Below are 22,649 nucleotides of genomic sequence, written 5' to 3' on the forward strand. Positions count from 1 at the left end.
CACATTTGAATTGGTTTCACATTGTTTCAGTGAGATTCATAAGGAATTTTTTCCCTAATATACATTATTATCAGATACAATAGCAGACAGTCTTTAAAAGAAAAAAAGGACTACAATGGAAGACTTGAATCACAAATCAGTATGGATAGAATACTAATGTCAAAGCAGAGGAGATGATTAATGACTAACAGAAAGGTCAAATGCTCTGCTGCACTCAGGACTGCACCGTTAACACGTGGAACTTCACTCGCCCTTGTTTTGTTTTGGTTTTCGGCCGTCACAGGGAGGGTACTGGAGCCGATCACCAACAGACTGAGCTACCACCACCCCTGGCTGGCCCCTGTTCATTGTTCAGTTCCTGTCAGGAATGGTCATATCATTACGGTATCATGTGCACTGCTAACATCAGTGCTGCTGCTCAGATCTGAGCAACAAGACTGTGTAATAGTAGAGGACATAAACACGAAACTGTTCTACATTCAACAATATCATCTGCTCCTAATTTCTTCCTATATTGTAAAAAAAACAACTACACAGCAGTCCTGATGGGGCTGCAGCCTATTATACCATTAACAGAATGAATAAATAGACCCTTCAAATTTCCCTTCAAATTTCCCCATCTATGAATTTTAATAATGGGAAATGGTCCAGACCCAAAACCTCCAGCTGTAACACCAGAAATTGACAGTAATAATCTTAAATTAAATGAACAAAGCATCACACACAGTTCTGTATGCCACAATATAGCAGGAAGACTTAATACTTCCTTAAATGTTCAGAGATGAGGATGTTTCTCTTGCTTATCTTGAAACAGAACAAACTTAGTGGGACTTTCCTGACTAATTCATGATTAAACAAAGACCATTATTTTTACTGGTTAAACACTAATGTGGGACAGGTTAGAAGGAAGAACTCCTCACACACATGTGGCAGGCCATTCATACTGAAACATGTCCTTGTTCCTGCTGAATAGAAGATGCTGGTTAATAACCCGATAGCAGTTCAGGTGTCAACTTCTGGGAATTACAATGCTCATAAAATGTTGCACTGATGTCTATCTACTGAAAAGATTATATATATATTTTTATAAATTAATTTTATATCTTTGTAATATTGCTTAAAGTCCGTGTATACTTTATATTAAATATTTGCATCCAAAGAGATAAAAACAAGAAAAGAAACAGCATGTCACCTTGTGTTGTCATTTGTTTTAATATCCATATTTTTTCAATATATTGGTACAATATATTCTTTCTCATATAGTCTGTGGGAAAAGAAAAACAAAGTCTCATCTAAAATTACAGGAGTGTAACAAATGTCTCTGAGTGCTCGAGCGATGATCAGATAAAAGTGCTGTATATGTGAGTGCTTCATGCTGCATAAATAATGTTCATATTGATGTACTTTCTTTCATTTTCTTTCCGGGGTTATTCTTTGACCCTGTTCATGTTTTGGGGGCAGAGAGGACGATGCTACGGCCGCGTCTCTTCCCTCTTTGTCCGCTTGTCTCCCCCTAGAGGCTGCTGCTCGTTATTGCAGCGGTGCGTCAGCACCAGCTCTTTGCTGGGGGGATTTTTCTTCAGCAGCAGCCGCTGCAGAATCTGCTTGTCCGACCGCTCCCGTCGGAAATCGTCTTCGTAAACCTTGAGCTGCAACACAAACGCAAAAATCAACTGAGGTTTGAACGCAAACACGGATAATCCTGCATGTTTAACTGTAGTCGCCGCGCATCCTCACGCGAGTTTGTATAAAGTTTTAACAAGGCTAATTTATTTGGAACTTGTGACGCCATCACGTTGTTGTGTGCGTGCGTGCGTGAAGACGCCACCTGTTCCTGCAGCAGTGCCACCTGTTGGCGCATCTCCTCCCTCTTCTTCCTCAGCCTTCGGTTCTCCAGCAGAGTGTGTTTGTGGTCATTATGCTGTGTCTCATATTCAGCTTCGTAAATCCGGGTCTGTAGATACGAGGCAATGAGACAAGTCATGGTCATGTTCCGTTGATCTGCGGTCATATGTTCTTATTCAGTCAAAAGATTTGAGAGAGCGCAGAGTCGCCACTAGGTGGCGGAGTTTTCCGTCGAATTATTATGGAAGCTTTCAGCAAATCTTCCCCTGGCAACAGTGATTTGACATCAGCTCTGCTGTCATCGCATCTGAAATGGGAACTGTTGCTGAAGATGCGGGCCCACCTGGTATCTCAGGACCTCCAGCTGTTCTTTTAAAACCTGCATTTCTTGTCTGGTGTCTCCCAAACCATCCACCCGGGTGCTGCTGCTGCTGCTGTGGGGTTCCTCTTGCTGTTCGGCCTCTGGGCTGCCAGAAGCTGAGGGAAAGCAGGATGTGGGGTCGTATCCAGAGGCATGACTGTGTAACAGATTGGCAGCCTCTGTGGGATTACTGCTGATGCACGATGCGGAGCTCTGAATCACATCCTCCAGTCATGAAATAAGAAACACCCCTGAGTGATACTTACAAAATATGAAATGAAAGATTAATAACTGCTTAGGTGTGCAGAGAAGTGACAGGTATATACTTGTTTGTCAAGCCTGCATTCTTTGTCGGGGTGGTACACTCGGTTCTCCAGCAGTCTGACATATTCCTGCAGTTCATGGTTCTTCTTCAGCTCCTGCATTAGCGTCTGCTCGTAGTACTCTTTAGCACACTGCAGCCACAAACAGAGCAGTCACATCTCGAAAAATACCCAACCAGACATCTGACATACGACATGCACTCGACAAAATGCACAGAATGGCTCTCTGTCATCACAAGAAAAAAAAAGAAAAGGGAAACCACCTGAGAAACTTTCAGAAGCCACTCTAAAGTAAGCTTCAGCTTTGCTCTCTGTTTGAAAAACAGTTAGCTTAAAAAAACAAGAGACTGCAACAGGAGCAACAGAGTAGAGAGGACAAAGTACAGAGAGCAGCTCTCCAGGTATCAATCTGACACAGGTGACCAACTCCCAACCACTTCATTCTGGTCACTGAGGCTAATTATTCCTCCTCCTCCTCCTCCTCCTCCACCACCAACACCACCACCTTCTCAGTGTCCGGTACCATGTAAATTTGGCTTTTGTGTTTACCTGTTGGTGTTCCACTCGGAGCAGCAGCCTGCTGTTTAGTTCTTTGATGGCCGTGTTCTCCAGCTCCAACGCCGCCATTCTTTGCTGAAGACTCAGCGTGGCGCTGCGGTACACCTGGTCCCAGTCCTCATTTAGCTTCATCAGCTATGAGACACCATCATCTTCATCACTCACAATGAACGCCATCATATCACAACACGCCAGGTCAGGACCACGGCCTTCAATATGGCAACTGACTCATGGCACCATTACTGCTGTCGTTGTCGATCCGAAAGAGACTTTGGATCGGCGAGCTGGGGGTTTGGCAGTTTTCGGGGTCGGGGAGGGGACCCTTTCATAAAAAGAACTAAATAAAAGGAGCCAGGTCCAACAGTGGTTTTTACACATTTCTCTGAGCTTCAGAGAGGAATAAATGGACCTCACCACATCAGAAGAGGCTGATTTATTTATTCATTTTACCTCTTTGTTAACTCTGCGGAGCTCGGTGTTCTTGTTGAGCAGCAGCAGCTTCTCCTGATCGTTGGAGGTGACAGTCATGCTCTCGGTGATTAGAGTCACCTGCTCCTCTGTGGACAGAAGCCTGTGCCCCACAGGGCTCGGGTCCTCCGTCCTACAGACACACACTGTTAGCGCACGTGTGAGAGAAAATGCGCTATAAATAAAGTCGTGATGAAGAACATTACCAGAGAATTTACATTAATAAGCAAACACATGCCAGCAAAAAAGAACACCCGAGTACTTTTGAACACCCACTCCCGTAGAGTGCACTTGCAGAGAATCGGATTGCAGCTATTATGCACGCCCACGCACGCACATGCATTTGCAGCGGCATTGTGCACTCCAGAGACTCAAACACTACACTCATGCACAGAGTGATGCATTTCTCAGCACGGGCAGCTTCAGCCAGTCAAAATCAGCTCAGATGTGTTTTCCTGATGATAGCCTGGGTGGGGGGAGGGCGGGTGGTAACCAAAATAAATGGGTGCCACGAAAAAAAAAAAAAAGTTAAACGTTATTAGTTCAAGTGGCTTTCGTTGTACTTGTTATGATAAGAGGTGAGTGGAGACAGCAAAGATGGAAAGCCCTGTCTGTGTGTGTGTGTGTGTGTGTGTGTGTGTGCGTGGGTGCGTGAGGGATCTACTCAGGGAAAAAAACAGGCCATGCTGCATGCACCCCCCAGGGCATAAACGTGATGTAGAGGGCTATATAACCTCAGAAAGCTAAGTGCTACAAAGATCCCCAGTCTGTGATCAACTCTCAGCCCCCGCTTGAGGCAAAACTCCCCAAAAACACATAAGGATAAGGATAAAAGACTTTATTGACCCCACATCTGGGAAATTGCACGTTACAGCGGTAGCCCGTGGTGTACAATACAGAAAAGTACTAAAAGAAAAAAATTAAAAGACTCTTATATTATGTACATTGCTATGTACATTGTACAGTATATACAGAAATTAAAATTATGTACAGAAGGAGTGTCGGACAGTGTGAAGAAAAATTAAGGTGCAAATAAGATGTGCAAATAAGACATTCCAGAGGTAGGGTGATTAGTTAGTGCAAATATGCCAACCCTGGGTTATTGGTGCAACAATTAAGTGTTGTGCATGTTGAACAATCTGACGGCAGTTGGGATAAATGACCTGCGGTAACGTTCCCTTTGACACCGTGGGTGTAACAGTCTGCTGCTGAAGGAGCTGCTTAAGGCACCCACAGTCTCGTGAAGGGGGTGAGAGGGGGTGTCCATAATTGATGTCAGCTTGGCCAACATCCTCCTTTCACCCACCTCGTCGATGGAGTCCAGAGAGCAGTCCAGGAGTGAGCCAGCCCTTCTGACCAGCTTGTTGAGTCTCTTCCTGTCCCTCTCTGAGCTTCCACAGCTCCAGACCACAGCGTAGAAGATCACTGATGCCACCACAGAGTCATAAAAGGTCCTAAGCAGTGACCTGCACACTCCAAAGGACCTCAGTCTCCTCAGCAGATGAAGACGACTTTGGCCCTTCTTGTACAGGGTGTCTGTGTTATGAGTCCAATCCAGTTTATTGTTGAGATGAACACCCAGGTATTTGTACTCCTCCACGATCTCAATGTCCAAACCCTGGATGTTCACGGGTGCAGTGTGAGAAGCCTTCCTACTGAAGTCGATCACCACCTCCTTTGTCTTGCATTGATGTGCAGATGGTTCAGTTCAGGCGACAAGTTGGTGATGACTTCCCTGTACTCCAGTTCGTTCCCCTCAGACACACGTCCAACGATGGCTGTATCGGAGAACTTCTGGAGGTGGCAGCTGTCCGAGTTGTGGCTGAAGTCCGATGTGCAGAGAGTGAAGAGGAAGGGAGAGAGAACTGTACCCTGCGGGGCCCCCGTGCTGCAGACAACCACGTCGGACTCACAGTCACGGAGCCTCACGTACTGTAGTCTGTTGGTGAGGTAGTCGGTGGTCCAGGATGGTAGATGACAGTCGACTCCGGCTCCCTCCATCTTCCCTCTCAAGTGAATAACAATTACCCAGCCACAAAACCCCTAAAGTTGGTTTAGTGAAATGATTTTATGTAAATGTGAAACCTGTTGAGAGGTTTTGTTTGTCTTCCGAGTCTTTTGGTCTTGGTGCAGGTGAAATTGTGTCATTTTCTGCTTCAGGCCTTGTTGCTGGATTTGCCTCCCTTTGTGTGGACGGCAGAACCAGATCATACTCAAAAGCAGGATTTGTCTGCCCCTGTTGGTGCCTCCTTTGAACTTCCTCGAAGATTTGAAGCACCTTTAAAACACAAACACAGGAGCCAACAGCTTCAGTTGCAGGGTGACACCAAACTGACACTGAGCGTGATCAAAAATAGAAAAATAGATCACCTTTGATTTAGGAATAATTCCCACTCTGAAGAAACCAATGTGGCCCGTTTCGATCTTCGTACAGTCAACCACCGTGGACGCAATGTTCTCTGGGGAGGCCCCATCACACAACACTCCGTCCACCTGACCAAGAGTAATGCCACTGGAGCCCACACTGAAAAATGATCATTATGACAAACATTCCCCTCACCTTGTTGCCGAGTTTGGCATAAACTTGATTGTGGTGAGTCGTGTCTGCGTCGCCTGTGGGGTTTGCCGAGGTTACAGCAATTGGGCCCACCTGCAGAAGAAGCAGTGTCTTCATACCATCACAAAGACTTTCTGTAGTGTTGAATCTGATGATTGTTCGACCATTACCTCTTTTTCTTCTCACCTGACTGATGAGGTATGTGGCCACAGTGCAGTCTGGGTTCCTGATAGCAATGCTTTGTGGAGTCCCTATGTGCTTGGCAGCGTCCCCCAAGCCAAAGAAGTCCATCCATGTGGTAGACTAGACTTACAAACATTGAACTATGGTACCTTAGAATGGTTTCTTTGAATGTGCAGCAGAGGGGTTCTGGTTATGAGACACAGGTAAGCGGAGCCTGAAGTTGGATGCTTTGCTTTGGGCTCAAACTCCTGCCCCAGCTGGTGAAGGTTGAACTTCTGCTGGCCAAACCCCAGAGCTTTACGGTTTCCCTTAAAACACAAGAAATGTGTTTCCGCGCCGCTGCAGGACACAAATGAAACACCCAAAGTCTGCCCTCTACGGGCAGCTTCTTCAGCCTGACACGTCTTGATATGACCTACAGGTCATGGTAACTTCTGACATACTTTGAAAGTGATGACCTGCATGCCGAGGGTCGTGGTGTAGAAGTTGACCGTGTCTGGCACACTTTGCACGGTTAGAACTAAATGATCTAAATGGCTCACTTCAACTGGGCAGGTGGTTTTTAACCTGAAACCCCCGACAGTGACTGTGGAAACAATGATTAAATTGTGCGCCTTAAATATCGCTGTCAAGAACGTAAAAAGGTGTTTTGCAAAACAACGCCACTCGTGGCCAAAGGAAGTACTGCAGCCAGTATCCACAAATCTGCTCCTATCCTTGTATAAAAATAATTGATCAACTTTATACAACATTAATTTTCAAATTTCCCCCGATACTTTCACACCGTTATTAATTATCTGCACTAAATAAATCCTCTAATTCTGGTTGCAGGTGACCGATTTTCGTCCACTTACATAATGTGAACGTCGAGAGTTTCGCTCAAAAAAAAAACAAAAAAAATGAAAAAAAACCGTATATATTTATTATTTTTTCTTAAAAACATTGAACTATGGTACCTTTGAATGGTTTCTCTCTGAAAGTTCCACAGACACCTCCCCACTGTCCGAAGCGCCATCCTCGCCGGGAGAAGAACTAGTTAGTTAACTAGTTACTTCCGGATCGCCAGTCTGGTGGTTGCAGGGTTGGACAGTCTGCCACAGCGGCCAACTACCTTCTTGTCTGTCTGCTGGGCGTTTACTTTGGGTTTGGAAGGCTGCTGTCCACCATCACTCACGGCAAAATAGTGCCTCCAGGAACAAGCCAACAGAGCAAAACTGGGGTGAAAACAGAGCAGAACCAGGGGTGCAGTGACGTGGCGTCAGTAGGTCTGGTAATGAACTTGCTGTCCGCTTCCGTCTTAGCCTGTCCGTTACTGGGCGTGGTCCCCACGCTGTTTGTAGGGCACGTCCCCTGGCTGTGGACGGCTGGAGTCTTTCAGCTCGGGGCCTGTGTCCTCCTCTACAGAGCCATGGACACACTAGGCGCCACTTTTTATGGCTTTGTTGCGTTGCTGAAGTTTGCTGAGGGCTACAGCGCCCTTCTAACCTTCTACGGTATCCAAACTGACTCCCCGGTTCCCTTCCCGGTGGTTTTCTCCCTGCTTTTCTTCACCTTGGCTCTATTTAGTTTCCAGAAGAGTTTTCTAGAGGGACTCTACCACTTGTTTTTTGTTGCTTATTGTATTGCACTTGCGGTCGAGCCTCAAGGCTTCTTCCAAGCAGGCACACAAGGTGTGCAGGGAGCCATATTTGTAGTTTCTGCTGGTATGCTTTCACTTACTGCATACAACATGGTCTCTACTAGCATGGTTCCCACAGGGTCAGGCTATTTCAAGGCGTTAGTGTCCAGGCTGCAGGGGATTACTCTCAGAGCCCAGGATAAAGAGCAGCATTCACCTTACCTGGGCTATTCCAAGTATGCAGATGCAGAGGTGTTGGGCCACGCCTGCAGTGTGCTGGCTGCTTTCGCCATGACGGCCACGTTAGGTGACAGGAACCCACTGTCTGTGTTGGTTCTACCCTGGGTGGTGGTCGCCGGAGGAGCACTCCAGCTGTTGTGCGGTTCTGTTGCATTCTCTCGTGGTAAATCGTTGGAGAGCACAGTTTTTATCCTCTACGGGATGATGTGGACAGTGTGGGGGCTGACGCGATACGCCGGCCTGTACGGTGAAACCAGAGGCTTTAACCTGGCAGTCGGGATCATCGGCTTCATACTGTTTAATAGTTTAGTGATTGTCGCAGCCATGTTTCTAAACCTGGCCTGGTTTGCTTATGCGCTCACCTTTCAACTGATCCTCATCAGCTTCCTCCTGGATGCTTTGGGTGTTCTGCCGTTTGGTTACGACATCGGCGTCACCATCCTCTTTGGTGTAGTCAGTTTTTATTGTTTCCTGGCACACCTTTTCAACAGCACTTTCCAGGTGCCACAGATACCCCTGGGGAAGCCTTTAATTAAGCTGAGTGGGATAGGGGGGGGTTCAAAGGTCTGTCCTCATCTTCCGGCCCGAAAGGCCTCGTCCGTGCAGCAAATCGCAGGTGAGAATCAGCTTCGACCGGACAGTAAAAATAGACAAATAGAAAAAAGAATCAATTCTCTTTTAACATTGGCAGAAATCATGAAAAATGGCGGCATATGTGGAATGCCCACCGACACCGTCTATGTGCTGGTGGCTGCTTGCAACAGGCCTGAAGCAGTCGTCAAAGCTTACAAGTGAGACTCTGTTTTCATGATGATGATGCAAATGTCATCATTGGACCATGCAGACTCTTCTTCTGTTTTTAACTTCAGCGTGAAGAAGGCGGCGCAGGACCGACCCATGTCCATGTGGATCTCCTCCATCAAGCAGCTGGAGCCGGTGCGGCACCTTCTGAGCCCTCTGCTCCTGGACTTCATGGAGGCTGCATGGCCATCCTCCATTAGCATGGTCATCCCCAGAGGTAGCCTGGGCACTTTTGTGTTCCTGTACGACTTCTAGGTGTTTTCGGGTGCATGAACGTAGTCTCACACAGGGCCGTGGATGGACATCTTTGGCTTGGGGGACGCTGCCAAGCACATAGGGACTCCACAAAGCATTGCTATCAGGAACCCAGACTGCACTGTGGCCACATACCTCATCAGTCAGTGAGAAGAAAAAAGAGGTAACGGTCGAACGATCATCAGATTCAACACTACAGAAAGTCTTGGTGATGGTATGAAGACACTGCTTCTTCTGTAGGTGGGCCCAATTGCTGTAACCTCGGCAAACCCCACAGGCGAAGCAGACACAACTCACCACAACCAGGTTTATGCCAAACTCGGCAACAAGGTGAGGGGAATGTTTGTCATAATGATCATTTTTCAGTGTGGGCTCCAGCTGCATTACTCTTGGTCAGGTGGACGGAGTGTTGTGTGATGGGGCCTCCCCAGAGAACATTGCGTCCACGGTGGTTGACTGTACGAAGATCGAAACGGGCCACATTGGTTTCTTCAGAGTGGGAATTATTCCTAAATCAAAGGTGATCTCTTTTTCTCTTTTTGATCACGCTCAGTGTCAGTTTGGTGTCACCCTGCAACTGAAGCTGTTGGCTCCTGTATTTGTGTTTTAAAGGTGCTTAAAATCTTCGAGGAAGTTCAAAGGAGGCACCAACAGGGGCAGACAAATCCTGCTTTTGAGTATGATCTGGTTCTGCCGTCCACACAAAGGGAGGCAAATCCAGCAAACAAGGCCTGAATCAGAAAATACCACAATTTCACCTGCACCAAAACCAAAAGACTCGGAAGACAAACAAAACCTCTCAACAGGTTTCACATTTACATAAAATCATATCACTAAACCAACTTTAGGGGTTTTGTGGCCTGGGTAATTGTTATTCACTTGACTATTGGGTTATGTAACATCCCAAAATGATAATGTATATATTTCGGTGTATATCTAGTTTGTAATTGTATTTTAATTACATGTTGGGTTATTTATAAGCTGTGAATGAATTCTGCTATATAACTGAATGTGTTTGCAGTATTTTATTGTCTTTTATTCTGGGGAACAAAAGATCTCAATGTACTATGATTTTTTTGTTTTTAATAAGACAAAGATCATTTTGTTGAATGAAATGAATTGAAGTGAATGAAACAAATTAAGATTAAAACATTTTGATATTTCTCAGGGCTCCCTTTGACGAACAGTGCCATTAATTCTAGAGAATGTGCGCCATCTTACGGTCTTTTACTGGCATGGCACTTATCTTCTGTTTGTCAGTTTGCGCTGAAATATTCTATGTCAGAGGTTTATCTTTAATATAATAAGAATATAATGTTCGGGATCTAAGAATTGGGGTTAAAAGGATTAAGGTTTGGCTTTTATTGCATTTGAATTTCTCCAAATTGACTCAAATCATCACAAAACACCGGAGTATATTCAGATTTTATTCACAAATATCACAAATATTCATGAAGTTCAGGAAAAAAATGGATCATTAAAAATGAAATATTTCAAAAAAGAAAAACTGATTAGGCCATTGCCACCCATCGGCTGCCAAACAATCTGAATAGGCAGAGTCCCTGTGGGGTCATCCTAATTTCTTCGTCATCGTACTCATCATCCATTGTGTAATCACGCAGTTGACGCTGGCCGTTGCGACGACGACGACGGGCGGATTTGCTGGCCTTTGGAGGCTTGGGATCAACTAGAACACATATTAAAAAGTCTGTTAGTGTTCAGAATTTTCTCCCTTCCTGTGACTTGCATTCATTTCACAACAAAGCCAGATACTTACATTTCAGAGTCCAGACTGGCTGGTCTTCGTCGGATTGCCACAGTTCTTCAGTGTGTTCGCCTGTTCAGAAACACCATCATCACCATCGTCATGATCATCATCATCTTCTCTATTGCTTTCACATGTGAATTATGGGTTCATTTATTCTCACCGGAGTCTGGTGGCTGACCGCCGTGGGCCTCACTGCTCGGACAGTTCTGGTGTTGCAAGCTGCTATTGAATGTCGCGTGGGCCCTTTGATCGCTGGGACCAGAACATTCCGTTGGGTGAGCGTCATCGGCTTCAGTCTGACAGCCCTTATCCTCAGTCTCTGGTTGTGCATGGCACTGCTTCTTCTAAATGGCCAGGCAGAGGAAGACATGGATCACATGTGTTTGACAGCTGTCAAAGCCAGCACTTTAACATCTGCTTGTGCAATTCTTCGTGAGACCTATGTGGAGCGTACGCTCTGAGCACTCACCTGCAGTCTGACTGTTGGTTCTTCTGACCAGAAGATCTGCACGAGCATTTCTATGGTGCAGAAAGTGTTCGTGTTCTTATTTCTGATGGACCCTGATTTGACAAATTCCTGGAATCCATCCTTGTATTCAATCAGGTACCACTGGGAAAAGTGTAAGAAAGGAAGCTTTTTTTATTACCATCCCTCTGAAAATGAATAATTATCAGTCAAGCTGAATTATTTTTTGTGCTTTTTTTAAAATAATCCACTCCAGCTTCTAAATAAGGACTTCTGATTCTGCAGCAACATCTGAATTACCTCTCCTATAATCATTGTGATCCGTGCCTGCCACCAGCCAAATGGTTCCTGATCACAAAGCCTGGAGAAAACCTGTGAGACAATGGACATAAAAACTGGTAAACTACAACTACCAGACCTGAATTAATTGAATCATCAGTTATACTGGTAGTTCTCACCTCCACCTCATCTCCAACAGCCACGTTAAAGGAAAAATTTGGAGGAGGCAGCCGCACAGAGTCACAATATACCTCAACTTCCTCCTGTGGACTATAGATAATATATGTCAATAATCAAAACTAATAATATCAATACACTCCAGAGGTTTAAGATGTATAAAGAAAAAACATTAAACTTACTTGTTTTCATAAACTACTGCCAGTAGCTTTTCAGAAATGGACTTGATTTGGGCCTAAAGAGAAAGAACCAGTCACAGTATTGACAACATTCAAACACATCGTGGTTAAATAAGTTTAAAATTCTTAACAAGTATTGATCTAACAAGTGTGTGCAATGCCAGCTGTGAGCTAGTGAATATTAAGTATACAGGTTGTTTTGCTGAGATCATATCTAAATTTAGCTCACCTCGTAGAAGGCGCCGTTCAGCCCTTTTACTTCAACGTTGACTTGAACCATGTTAGAGCTTGTTTCTTTTGTTTGTCTCTTAGCTGATTTTGTTCAACTAATGTTTAAATGTTAACTTCTGGAGCTTTGCTGCTAAGGCTCTGACCCTTATTAAACAAATTTACTTTGATCTTTAACCTTTCAAAAGGTGCTTTGAATACTCTTCCTCTCGCTCACCTTTGTCCCCTGCTGCTAACGTATTGCGTCAGTTCCATTCTTCTCAATCGTTCGCTAGTTGCACTGTGCACGAGATGTTGTCTTCACTTTACTTTACTTAATATTGAACACTTGGTGTGTTGTATTCACTTTACTTAAAATTCGAACACTTGGGACATTGTAGTCACCTGATAACAACAGTGAGAAACTATCCAAATACAGGGCTTCGCCGACTATTAGCATGGCCTCACCGTCTGTTTCACCCGGTGTCTTTGTCTCTTCAGCGTATGAAATGTTTAGTTACTCCTCTGCCTCATTGAGTGGAGGGAATAGGTACAGAAAGTGTAGTTAATTTACGGCTATGGAGGTGAGACTTAGCGAGCTTGAGACGCGGTTCCGCAGCTTGGAGTTAACTGGAGTTGCGTCAGGTAGCCAGGATAAGCTAGCTGCTGCGGAGCCGCCTAGCGTAGCTACAGCTAGCGGTCCCCCGGCAGCAGCCGAGCAGCCGGCGAGCCAGGGCGGCTGGGTGACGGTTCGCAGGAAGCGTAGCCCAAACCAAAGACCCGCGGTGCACCACCAACCGCTTCCCGTGGCTAACCGCTTTTCCCCACTCGGCGACACACCCGCTGAGAAACCGTCCCTGGTAATTGGAGACTCTGTTTTGCGCTACGTGAAGCCGACTCCAGCGACCATAGTTAGGTGCATTCCGGGGGCCAGAGCGGGCGACATAGAAGCAAATTTATGGCTGCTGGCGAGACGTAAACGCAAATTTGGTAAAGTTATTATTCACGTCGGAGCCAACGACACCCGGCTTCGTCAGTCGGAGGTCACCAAAATTAACATAGAGTCGGTGTGCAATTACGCAAAAACGATGTGGGACTCCGTAGCATTCTCTGGTCCCCTCCCCAATCTGGCCAGCGATGAGATGTTTAGCCACATGTCATCGCTTCGTCGCTGGCTGTCACGGTGGTGCCCCGATAACCAGGTGGCCTTTATAGACAACTGGAGCACCTTTGGGGAAAAACTGGTCTGATTAGGAGAGACGGTGTCCATCCCACACGGGATGGTGCCTCTCTCATTTCTATTAATTTGGCTAATTTTATTCGACCCAAACTGACCTGACAATCCAGGGTCCAGACCAGGATGCAGAGTTGTAGTCTTACACACCTCTCTGCTGCTTCCATAGAACCCTCATCCACCAATAATAATATATTTAACACTATAGAGGTAGTCTCTGTTCCACAGTTAAAAGTTCACCAAGCACAGAGCAGGGGAGCAGTCAATCACCATAATCTTATTAAAATTAATACAAAAGCACAAGTTGGAGAAACTAATATCACAATGAAGTGTGGACTGTTAAATATTAGATCTCTTCTGTGTAAATCCCTGTTCATACACGACCTGATAGCGGATCATCACATTGATTTATTTTGTCTTACTGAGACCTGGCTTCAGGAGGAGTATGTTAGCTTAAATGAATCTACTCCTCCTACCCATCTTAATTATCATATTCCTCCTGTTACTGGTCGGGGAGGGGGAGTGGCAGCAATCTATCACTCCAAGTTATTAATTAATCCTAGACCAAAATATGGCTCCAGTTCATTTGAAAGCCTGACTCTTGGCATCACCCATCTGAACTGGAAGGCAGAAAAGCCACTTCTGTTTGTAGTTGTATATCGGCCCCCTGCTGGGCCACATTCAGAGTTCCTGTCCGAGTTCTCTGATTTCTTATCTGACTTGGTCCTCAGAACAGATAAAGTCATTATCATTGGAGACTTTAATATCCATGTAGACGTTGTAAATGACAGCTTTAGAAATGGCTTCATTTCATTACTTGAGTCAGTTGGTTTCCTCCAGGAGATGAACCAACCAACTCATAACTTCAACCACACCCTAGATCTAGTTCTGACTTATGGTGTTGAGGTAGAACATGTGTCAGTTTTCCCTCAGAACCCCCTCCTGTCAGACCATTCTTTGATCACTTTCACATTTATGATTAAGGATTCTTCTATGCTCAGAACAAAGTCTTACTATAGCAGATGTCTTTCAGATAATGCTGTAGCTAAGTTTAAGGATGTGATCCCTGTGCTAATCCCAGGACCACCGTGATCTGGTTCTGCCGTCCACACAAAGGGAGGCAAATCCAGCAAACAAGGCCTGAATCAGAAAATACCACAATTTCACCTGCACCAAGACCGAAAGACTCAGAAGACAAACAAAACCTCTCAGCAGGTTTCACATTTACATAAAGTCCATCCATCCATTCTCTACCGCTTATCCGGGGTCGGGTTGCAGGGGCAGCAGCCTAAGGAGAGAAGCCCAGACTTCCTTTTCCCCAGCTACCTCCTCTAGCTCATCCGGAGGGATCCCCAGGCGTTCCCAGACCAGTCGAGAGACATAGTCTCTCCAACGTGTCCTGGGTCTTCCGGGGGTCTCCTACTGGAGGGACATGCCCTGAACACCTCACCAGGGAGGCGTCCAGGGGGCATCCTAACTAGATGCCCAAGCCACCTCATCTGGCTCCTCTCAACGTGAAGGAGCAGCGACTCTACTCCGAGCCTCCCGGATGGCAGAGCTTCTCACCCTATCTCTAAGGGAGAGCCCAGCCACCCTACGGAGGAAGCTCATTTCAGCCACTTGTACCCGTGATCTTGTTCTTTCGGTCATTACCCAAAGCTCATGACCATAGGTGAGGGTAGATCGACCGGTAAATCGAGTCCGCATTACTGCGGACGCCGCACCGATCCGCCTGTCGATCTCCCGCTCCATTCTTCCCTCACTCGTGAACAAGACCCCGAGGTACTTGAACTCCTCCACTTGGGGCAGGATCTCCTCCTTGACCCAGAGAAGGCACTCCACCTTTTTCCGGTTGAGAACCATGGCCTCGGATTTGGAGGTGCTGATTTTCATCCCAGCCGCTTCACATGCGGCAGCGAACCGATCCAGTGTTATTGGAGGTCACGGGCCGATGACGCCAACAGGACCACATCATCCGCAAAAAGCAGAGACCCGATCCTGAGGTCACCAAACCGGACCCCCTCAACACCATGACTGCACCTAGAAATTCTGTCCATAAAAATTATGAACAGAATCGGTGACAAAGGGCAGCCCTGGCGGAGACCAACCCTCACCGGAAACGAGTTCGACTTACTGCCAGCAATTCGGACCAAACTCACCCATACTCTCGGAGAACCCCCCACAGGATCCCCCGAGGGACACGGTCGAATGCCTTCTCCAAGTCCACAAAACACATGTGGACTGGTTGGGCAAACTCCCATGCACCCTCGAAGACCCTGTTGACGGTGTGTAGAGCTGGTCCACTGTTCCACGCCCAGGACGAAAACCACATTGCTCCTCCTGAATCCGAGGTTCGACTATCCGGCGGACCCTCCTCTCCAGTACCCCTGAATAGACCTTACCAGGGAGGCTGAGGAGTGTGATCCCCCTATAGTTGAACACACCCTCCGGTCCCCCTTCTTAAAAAGAGGGACTACCACCCCGGTCTGCCAATCCAGCGGCACTGCCCCCGATGTCCACGCGATGTTGCAGAGTCGAGTCATATTTACATAAAGTCATATCGCTAAACCAACGTTGACTACCACTTGACTATTGGGTTATGTAACATCCCAAAATGATAATGTATATATTTCGGTGTATATCTAGTTTGTAATTGTATTTTAATTACACGTTGGGTTATTTATAAGCTGTGAATGAATTCTGCTATATAACTGAATGTGTTTGCAGTATTTTATTGTCTTTTATTCTGGGGGACAAAAGATCTCAATGTACTATGATTATTTTTTGTTTTTAATAAGACAAAGATTATTTTGTTGAATGAAATGAATTGAACTGAAAGAAACAAATTAAGACTAAGACATTTTGATATTTCTCAGGGCTCCCTTTGACAAACAGTGCCATTAATTCTGGAGAAAATGCGCTCCCGTGCGGTCATTTACTGGCATGGCACTTATCTTCTGTTTGTCAGTTTGCGCTTAAATATTCTATGTCAAAGGTTTATCTTTAATATAATAAGAATATAATGTTCGAGATCTAAGAATTGGGGTTAAAAGAATTAAGGTTTGGCTTTTATTGCATTTGAATTTCTCCAAATTGACTCAAATCGTGTCAAAACACCGGCGTATATTCAGATTTTACTCACAAATATCACAAATATTCATGAAGTTCACGAAAAAAATGGATCATTAAAAAGGAAATATTTCAAAAAGAAAAACTGATTAGGCCATTGCCACCCATCGGCTGCCAAACAATCGGAATAGGCAGAGTCCCTGTGGGGTCATCCTAATTTCTTCATCATCGTACTCATCATCCATTGTGTAATCACGCAGTTGACGCTGGCCGTTGCGACGACGACGACGGGCGGATTTGCTGGCCTTTGGAGGCTTGGGATCAACTAGAACACATTTTATAAAAGTCTGTTAGTGTTCAGAATTTTCTACCTTCCTGTGACTTGCATTCATTTCACAACAAAGCCAGATACTTACATTTCAGAGTCCAGACCGGCTGGTCTTCGTCGGATTGCCACAGTTCTTCAGTGTGTTCGCCTGTTCAGAAACACCATCATCACCATCGTCATGATCGTCATCATCTTCTCTATTGCTTTCACATGTGAATTATGGGTTCATTTATTCTCACCGGAGTCTGGTGGCTGACCGCCGTGGGCCTCACTGCTCGGACAGTTCTGGTGTTGCAAGCTGCTGTTTAATGTCGCGTGGGCCCTTTGCTCGCTGGGACCAGCACATTTCGTTGGGTGACCGTCATCGGCTTCAGTCTGACAGCCCTTATCCTCGGTCTCTGGTTGGGCATGGCACTGCTCCTTCTAAATGGCCAGGCAGAGGAAGACATGGATCACATGTGGTTGACAGCTGTCAAAGCCAGCACTTTCACATCTGCTTGTGCAATTCTTCGTGAGACCTATGTGGAGCGTACGCTCTGAGCACTCACCTGCAGTCTGACTGTTGGTTCTTCTGACCAGAAGATCTGCACGAGCATTTCTATGGTGCAGAAAGTGTTCTTATTCTGATTCCTGATGGACCCTGATTTGACGAACTCCTGGAATCCATCCTTGTATTCAATCAGGTACCACTGGGAAAAGTGTAAGAAAGGAAGCTTTTTTATTACCAACCCTTTGAAAATGAATAATTAGCAGTCAAGCTGAATTATTTTTTGTGCTGTTTTTTTTAAATAATCCACTCCAGCTTCTGAGTAAGGACTTGTGATTCTGCAGCAACATCTGAATTACCTCTCCTATAATCATTTTGATCCGTGCCTGCCACCAGCCAAATGGTTCCTTATCACTGAGCCTGGAGAAAACCTGTGAGACAATGGACATAAAAACTGGTAAATTACAACTACCAGACCTGAGTCATCCTTAAATCATCAGTTATACTGGTAGTTCTCACCTCCACCTCATCTCCAACAGCCACGTTAAAGGAAAAATTTGGAGGAGGCAGCCGCACAGAGTCGCAATACACCTCAACTTCCTCCTGTGGACTATAGATAATATATGTCAATAATCAAAACTAATAATACATCAATACACTCCAGAGGTTTAAGATGTATAAAGAAAAAACATTAAACTTACTTGTTTTCATAAACTACTGCCAGTAGCTTTTCAGAAATGGACTTGATTTGGGCCTAAAGAGAAAGAACCAGTCACAGTATTGACAACATTCAAAGACATCGTGGTTAAATAAGTTTAAAATTCTTAACAACTAAGTATTGATCTAACAAATGTGTGCAATGCCAGCTGTGAGCTAGTGAATATTAAGTATACAGGTGCTTTTGCTGAGATCATATCTAAATTTAGCAGCGCCTCACCTCGTAGAAGGCGCCGTTCAGCCCTTTTACTTCAACGTTGACTTGAACCATGTTAGAGCTTGTTTTTTTTGTTTGTCTCTTAGCTGATTTTGTTCAACTAATGTTTAAATGTTAACTTCTGGAGCTTTGCTACTAAGGCTCTGACCCTTATTAAACAAATTTACTTTGATCTTTAACCTTTCAAAAGGTGCTGTGACAAAGGTGCTTTGAATACACAATCACATGAATTATTTCTGTATTTAAAGTTTGACCATCATACCTGTGTAGACTTGTATTAAGCTCAGCGTTGGCGACACCACGGGGAGAAAGTGGACACCTTTTTAGGCTCCGTGCGAAGAGCTGGCGGCTGGTATTGCTGCAGTACCATAACCTGACCGATAGGTAGAGCTGATGGAATTTACCACAATGCTTCTATTTCAAACAAAACTGTCCTGTGTCTCCGAATATGTTCCTCTGCAAACTGAACTGAACACACAAACATGTCATAAACCTGCTGGGAAATGTACTTATTCCATAGCAAACTCACTACAAACACAACTCATCCTCAGAGGCAGACGCTGTAATCTCTCAAAAGATAATAAAAGGATAATAGAATAATACTGAGAAAGTTTCCATCTTTGCTGTCATATTAGTGACGTTACAATTTTTAAGTTCTGATGAACAGCAAAATGAAGCGTTTGGACTTGCTCAGCTTCGCATTTTAGTGACAGATTAATAAGATCACTGATGATAAATTTTGGGAGTGTGTTCTGGTGGGAGATCATTACTAAACACACTTGATACTGAAATAAATGAAGAGTTCAACAACTTTGGATTCAACTTTTAATACATTTGATCAGTATGTCTTGAGAAATGAAAAGTTAAACTGTTTTCTGCCATTTTTGCTCAGAAAAAAACAAAAACGACCACACAAGATCTGAACAGATGAATGGGTGCCCTCTCTAGCAGCTTCTTCAGCCTGACACGTGTTGATATGACCTAAGTGTCATGGTAACGTCTGACATACCTTGAAAGTGATGACCTGCATGCCGAGGGTCGTGGTGTAGAAGTTGACCGTGTCTGGCACACTCTGCACGGTTAGAACTAAATGATCTAAATGGCTCACTTCAACTGGGCTGGTCGTTTTCAACCTGAAACCTCTGACAGTGACTGTCTATAAAGGAAACAATGATTAAATTGCGCGCCTTAAATATAGGTGTCAAGAATGTAAAAAGGGTGTTAGCGAAACAACGTCACTCAGTGGCCAAAGGAAGTACTGCAGTCAGTATCCACATATCTGCTCCTATCCTTGTATAAAAATAATTGATCTACTTTATACGACATTAATTTTCAAATTTCCCCCGATACTTTCACCGTTATTAGTTATCTGCGCTGAAGAAATCCTCTAATTCTGGTTGCAGGTGACCGATTTTCGTCCACTTACATAATGTGAACGTCGAGAGTTCCACTCAAAAAAAAAAAATTATAAATATATATATATCTACATATTCCTAAAAACATCAAACTATGGTACCTTAGAATGGTTTCTCTGAAAGTTCCACAGACACCTTCCCACTGTCCGAAGCGCCATCCTCGCCGGGAGAAGAACTAGTTAGTCAACTAGTTATGGACATCTTTGGCTTGGGGGACGCTGCCAAGCACATAGGGACTCCACAAAGCATTGCTATCAGGAACCCAGACTGCACTGTGGCCACATACCTCATCAGTCAGGTGAGAAGAAAAAGAGGTAACAGTCGAACGATCATCAGATTCAACACTGCAAAAAGTCTTTGTGATGGTATGAAGACACTGCTTCTTCTGCAGGTGGGCCCAATTGCTGTAACCTCGGCAAACCCCACAGGCGAAGCAGACACGACTCACCACAACCAACTTTATGCCAAACTCGGCAACAAGGTGAGGGGAATGTTTGTCATACTGATCATTTTTCAGTGTGGGCTCCAGCGGCATTACTCTTGGTCAGGTGGATGGAGTTTGTGTGATGGGGCCTCCCCAGAGAACATTACGTCCACAGTGGTTGACTGTACGAAGATCGAAACGGGCCACATTGGTTCCTTCAGAGTGGGAATTATTCCTAAATCAAAGATGATCTATTTTTCTATTTTTGATCACGCTCAGTGTCAGTTTGGTGTCACCCTGCAACTGAAGCTGTTGGCTCCTGTGTTTGTGTTTTAAAAGTGCTTCAAATCTTCGAGGAAGTTCAAAGGAGGCACCAACAGGGGCAGACAAATCCTGCTTTTGACTATGATCTGGTTCTGCCGTCCACACAAAGGGAGGCAAATCCAGCAAACAAGGCCTGAATCAGAAAATACCACAATTTCACCTGCACCAAGACCGAAAGACTCAGAAGACAAACAAAACCTCTCAGCAGGTTTCACATTTACATAAAGTCATATCACTAAACCAACGTTAAGGGTTTTGTGGCCTGGGTAATTGTTATTCACTTGACTATTGGGTTATGTAACATCCCAAAATGATAATGTATATATTTCGGTGTATATCTAGTTTGTAATTGTATTTTAATTACACGTTGGGTTATTTATAAGCTGTGAATGAATTCTGCTATATAACTGAAAGTGTTTGCAGTATTTTATTGTCTTTTATTCTGGGGGACAAAAGATCTCAATGTACTATGATTATTTTTTGTTTTTAATAAGACAAAGATTATTTTGTTGAATGAAATGAATTGAACTGAAAGAAACAAATTAAGACTAAGACATTTTGATATTTCTCAGGGCTCCCTTTGACGAACAGTGCCATTAATTCTGGAGAAAGTGCGCCACTTTCCGGTCATTTACTGGCATGGCACTTATCTTCTGTTTGTCAGTTTGCGCTTAAATATTCTATGTCAAAGGTTTATCTTTAATATAATAATAAGAATATGATGTTCGAGATCTAAGAATTGGGGTTAAAAGAATTAAGGTTTGGCTTTTATTGCATTTGAATTTCTCCAAATTGACTCAAATCGTGTCAAAACACCGGAGTATATTCAGATTGTACTCACAAATATCACAAATATTCATGAAATTCACGAAAAAAATGGATCATTAAAAAGGAAATATTTCAAAAAGAAAAACTGATTAGGCCATTGCCACCCATCGGCTGCCAAACAATCGGAATAGGCAGAGTCCCTGTGGGGTCATCCTAATTTCTTCGTCATCGTACTCATCATCCATTGTGTAATCACGCAGTTGACGCTGGCAATTGCGACGACGACGACGGGCGGATTTGCTGGCCTTTGGAGGCTTGGGATCAACTAGAACACATATTATAAAAGTCTGTTAGTGTTCAGAATTTTCTACCTTCCTGTGACTTGCATTCATTTCACAACAAAGCCAGATACTTACATTTCAGAGTCCAGACCGGCTGGTCTTCGTCGGATTGCCACAATTCTTCAGTGTGTTCGCCTGTTCAGAAACACCATCATCACCATCGTCATGATCATCATCATCATCTTCTCTATTGCTTTCACATGTGAATTATGGGTTAATTTCTTCTCACCAGAGTCTGGTGGCTGGCCGCCGTTGACCTCACTGCTCGGACAGTTCTGGTGTTGCAAGCTGCTATTGAATGTCGCGTGGGCCCTTTGCTCGCTGGGACCAGCACATTCCGTTGGGTGAGCGTCATCGGCTTCAGTCTGACAGCCCTTATCCTCGGTCTCTGGTTGTGCATTGCACTGCTCCTTCTAAATGGCCAGACAGAGGAAGACATGGATCACATGTGGTTGACAGCTGTCAAAGCCAGGACTTTAACATCTGCTTGTGCAATTCTTCGTGAGACCTATGTGGAGTGTACGCTCTGAGCGCTCACCTGCAGTCTGACTGTTGGTTCTTCTGACCAGAAGATCTGCACGAGCATTTCTATGGTGCAGAAAGTGTTTGTGTTCTTATTTCTGATGGACCCTGATTTAACAAACTCCTGGAATCCATCCTTGTATTCAATCAGGTACCACTGGGAAAAGTGTAAGAAAGGAAGCTTTTTTATTGCCATTCCTCTGAAAATGAATAATTATCAGTCAAGCTGAATTATTTTTTGTGCTTTTTTAAAATAATCCACTCCAGCTTCTAAATAAGGACTTCTGATTCTGCAGCAACATCTGAATTACCTCTCCTATAATCATTGTGATCCGTGCCTGCCACCAGCCAAATGGTTCCTGATCACAAAGCCTGGAGAAAACCTGTGAGACAATGGACATAAAAACTGGTAAACTACAACTACCAGACCTGAATTAATTGAATCATCAGTTATACTGGTAGTTCTCACCTCCACCTCATCTCCAACAGCCACGTTAAAGGAAAAATTTGGAGGAGGC

The 22,649-nt window shown here is 44.6% G+C and overlaps 4 protein-coding genes and 2 long non-coding RNA genes across 8 annotated transcripts; 2 read left to right on the top strand and 4 right to left on the bottom strand.

Annotated features, from left to right (window-relative positions):
* Positions 1-1,193: 1,193 nt before the first annotated feature.
* Positions 1,194-3,883, bottom strand: LOC130531639 (TNFAIP3-interacting protein 3-like). Its single transcript, XM_057043724.1, has 6 exons — positions 3,538-3,883; positions 3,079-3,222; positions 2,533-2,661; positions 2,189-2,431; positions 1,829-1,954; positions 1,194-1,649 (listed from the first exon to the last, which is right to left on the bottom strand). Exons 1-6 carry the CDS (start codon positions 3,613-3,615, stop codon positions 1,473-1,475), a joined length of 897 nt encoding a protein of 298 aa, XP_056899704.1. The 5' UTR covers positions 3,616-3,883; the 3' UTR covers positions 1,194-1,472.
* A 489-nt stretch (positions 3,884-4,372) lies between these two features.
* On the bottom strand, positions 4,373-6,406 carry LOC130531640 (uncharacterized). 2 transcript variants are annotated; one of them, XR_008952166.1, is made up of 4 exons: positions 6,299-6,406; positions 6,116-6,205; positions 5,926-6,048; positions 4,373-5,833 (listed from the first exon to the last, which is right to left on the bottom strand). It is a non-coding gene; the product is annotated as an uncharacterized LOC130531640 (long non-coding RNA). The 2 variants fall into 2 exon arrangements; XR_008952167.1 differs by having other exon boundaries at positions 6,283-6,405.
* Positions 6,407-6,892: 486 nt separating this feature from the next.
* Positions 6,893-10,379, top strand: LOC130531880 (uncharacterized). Its single transcript, XM_057044056.1, has 8 exons — positions 6,893-6,939; positions 7,376-8,769; positions 8,845-8,944; positions 9,023-9,171; positions 9,244-9,354; positions 9,448-9,539; positions 9,607-9,729; positions 9,822-10,379. Exons 1-8 carry the CDS (start codon positions 6,893-6,895, stop codon positions 9,942-9,944), a joined length of 2,139 nt encoding a protein of 712 aa, XP_056900036.1. The 3' UTR covers positions 9,945-10,379.
* Positions 10,380-10,521: 142 nt separating this feature from the next.
* Positions 10,522-12,516, bottom strand: LOC130531602 (uncharacterized). The gene is made up of 8 exons (XM_057043679.1): positions 12,308-12,516; positions 12,082-12,134; positions 11,902-11,992; positions 11,744-11,815; positions 11,447-11,587; positions 11,138-11,321; positions 10,987-11,046; positions 10,522-10,896 (listed from the first exon to the last, which is right to left on the bottom strand). The coding sequence occupies exons 1-8, from the start codon at positions 12,356-12,358 to the stop codon at positions 10,721-10,723; spliced, it is 828 nt and encodes a 275-aa protein (XP_056899659.1). The 5' UTR covers positions 12,359-12,516; the 3' UTR covers positions 10,522-10,720.
* A 3,701-nt stretch (positions 12,517-16,217) lies between these two features.
* Positions 16,218-20,175, bottom strand: LOC130531601 (fragile X messenger ribonucleoprotein 1 homolog). Of its 2 annotated transcripts, none has more exons than XM_057043677.1 (8): positions 18,341-19,243; positions 18,105-18,157; positions 17,923-18,013; positions 17,763-17,834; positions 17,465-17,605; positions 17,156-17,339; positions 17,005-17,064; positions 16,218-16,913 (listed from the first exon to the last, which is right to left on the bottom strand). In XM_057043677.1, the coding sequence occupies exons 1-8, from the start codon at positions 18,389-18,391 to the stop codon at positions 16,738-16,740; spliced, it is 828 nt and encodes a 275-aa protein (XP_056899657.1). In that variant the 5' UTR covers positions 18,392-19,243; the 3' UTR covers positions 16,218-16,737. The 2 variants fall into 2 exon arrangements, with proteins under 2 accessions (XP_056899657.1, XP_056899656.1); XM_057043676.1 differs by lacking the exon at positions 18,341-19,243 and adding an exon at positions 19,854-20,175 and having other exon boundaries at positions 16,253-16,913.
* LOC130531603 (uncharacterized) lies at positions 19,946-20,913 on the top strand. The gene is made up of 2 exons (XR_008952144.1): positions 19,946-20,050; positions 20,144-20,913. It is a non-coding gene; the product is annotated as an uncharacterized LOC130531603 (long non-coding RNA).
* The last annotated feature ends 1,736 nt before the right edge of the window (positions 20,914-22,649 follow it).

The sequence above is a fragment of the Takifugu flavidus genome, chromosome 9, assembly GCF_003711565.1.
Source record: "Takifugu flavidus isolate HTHZ2018 chromosome 9, ASM371156v2, whole genome shotgun sequence".
In the NCBI taxonomy this organism is placed as follows: domain Eukaryota; kingdom Metazoa; phylum Chordata; class Actinopteri; order Tetraodontiformes; family Tetraodontidae; genus Takifugu; species Takifugu flavidus.

Bases quoted from the DNA above. Each gene is read 5' to 3' on its own strand.
- LOC130531602 (XM_057043679.1), bottom strand. From the start codon at position 12,358: ATGGTTCAAGTCAACGTTGAAGTAAAAGGGCTGAACGGCGCCTTCTAC. The intron at 11,322-11,446 runs GTGAGTGCTCAG...CTGGCCATTTAG, and splicing joins AACCAACAGTCAGACTGCAG to AAGAAGCAGTGCCATGCACA. The intron at 10,897-10,986 runs GTAAGTATCTGG...TATGTGTTCTAG, and splicing joins GCCAGTCTGGACTCTGAAAT to TTGATCCCAAGCCTCCAAAG.
- LOC130531601 (XM_057043676.1), bottom strand. From the start codon at position 19,910: ATGGCGCTTCGGACAGTGGGAAGGTGTCTGTGGAACTTTCAGAGAAAC. The intron at 17,606-17,762 runs GTAATTCAGATG...CACTTTTCCCAG, and splicing joins TCAAAATGATTATAGGAGAG to TGGTACCTGATTGAATACAA. The intron at 16,914-17,004 runs GTAAGTATCTGG...AATGTGTTCTAG, and splicing joins GCCGGTCTGGACTCTGAAAT to TTGATCCCAAGCCTCCAAAG.
- LOC130531880 (XM_057044056.1), top strand. From the start codon at position 6,893: ATGATTAAATTGTGCGCCTTAAATATCGCTGTCAAGAACGTAAAAAG. The intron at 8,945-9,022 runs GTGAGACTCTGT...TTTTAACTTCAG, and splicing joins GCAGTCGTCAAAGCTTACAA to CGTGAAGAAGGCGGCGCAGG. The intron at 9,355-9,447 runs AGTGAGAAGAAA...TGCTTCTTCTGT, and splicing joins GGCCACATACCTCATCAGTC to AGGTGGGCCCAATTGCTGTA.
- LOC130531639 (XM_057043724.1), bottom strand. From the start codon at position 3,615: ATGACTGTCACCTCCAACGATCAGGAGAAGCTGCTGCTGCTCAACAAG. The intron at 2,432-2,532 runs GTATATACCTGT...TCATGACTGGAG, and splicing joins AATGCAGGCTTGACAAACAA to GATGTGATTCAGAGCTCCGC. The intron at 1,650-1,828 runs GTGGCGTCTTCA...TTTGTGTTGCAG, and splicing joins TGGCACTGCTGCAGGAACAG to CTCAAGGTTTACGAAGACGA.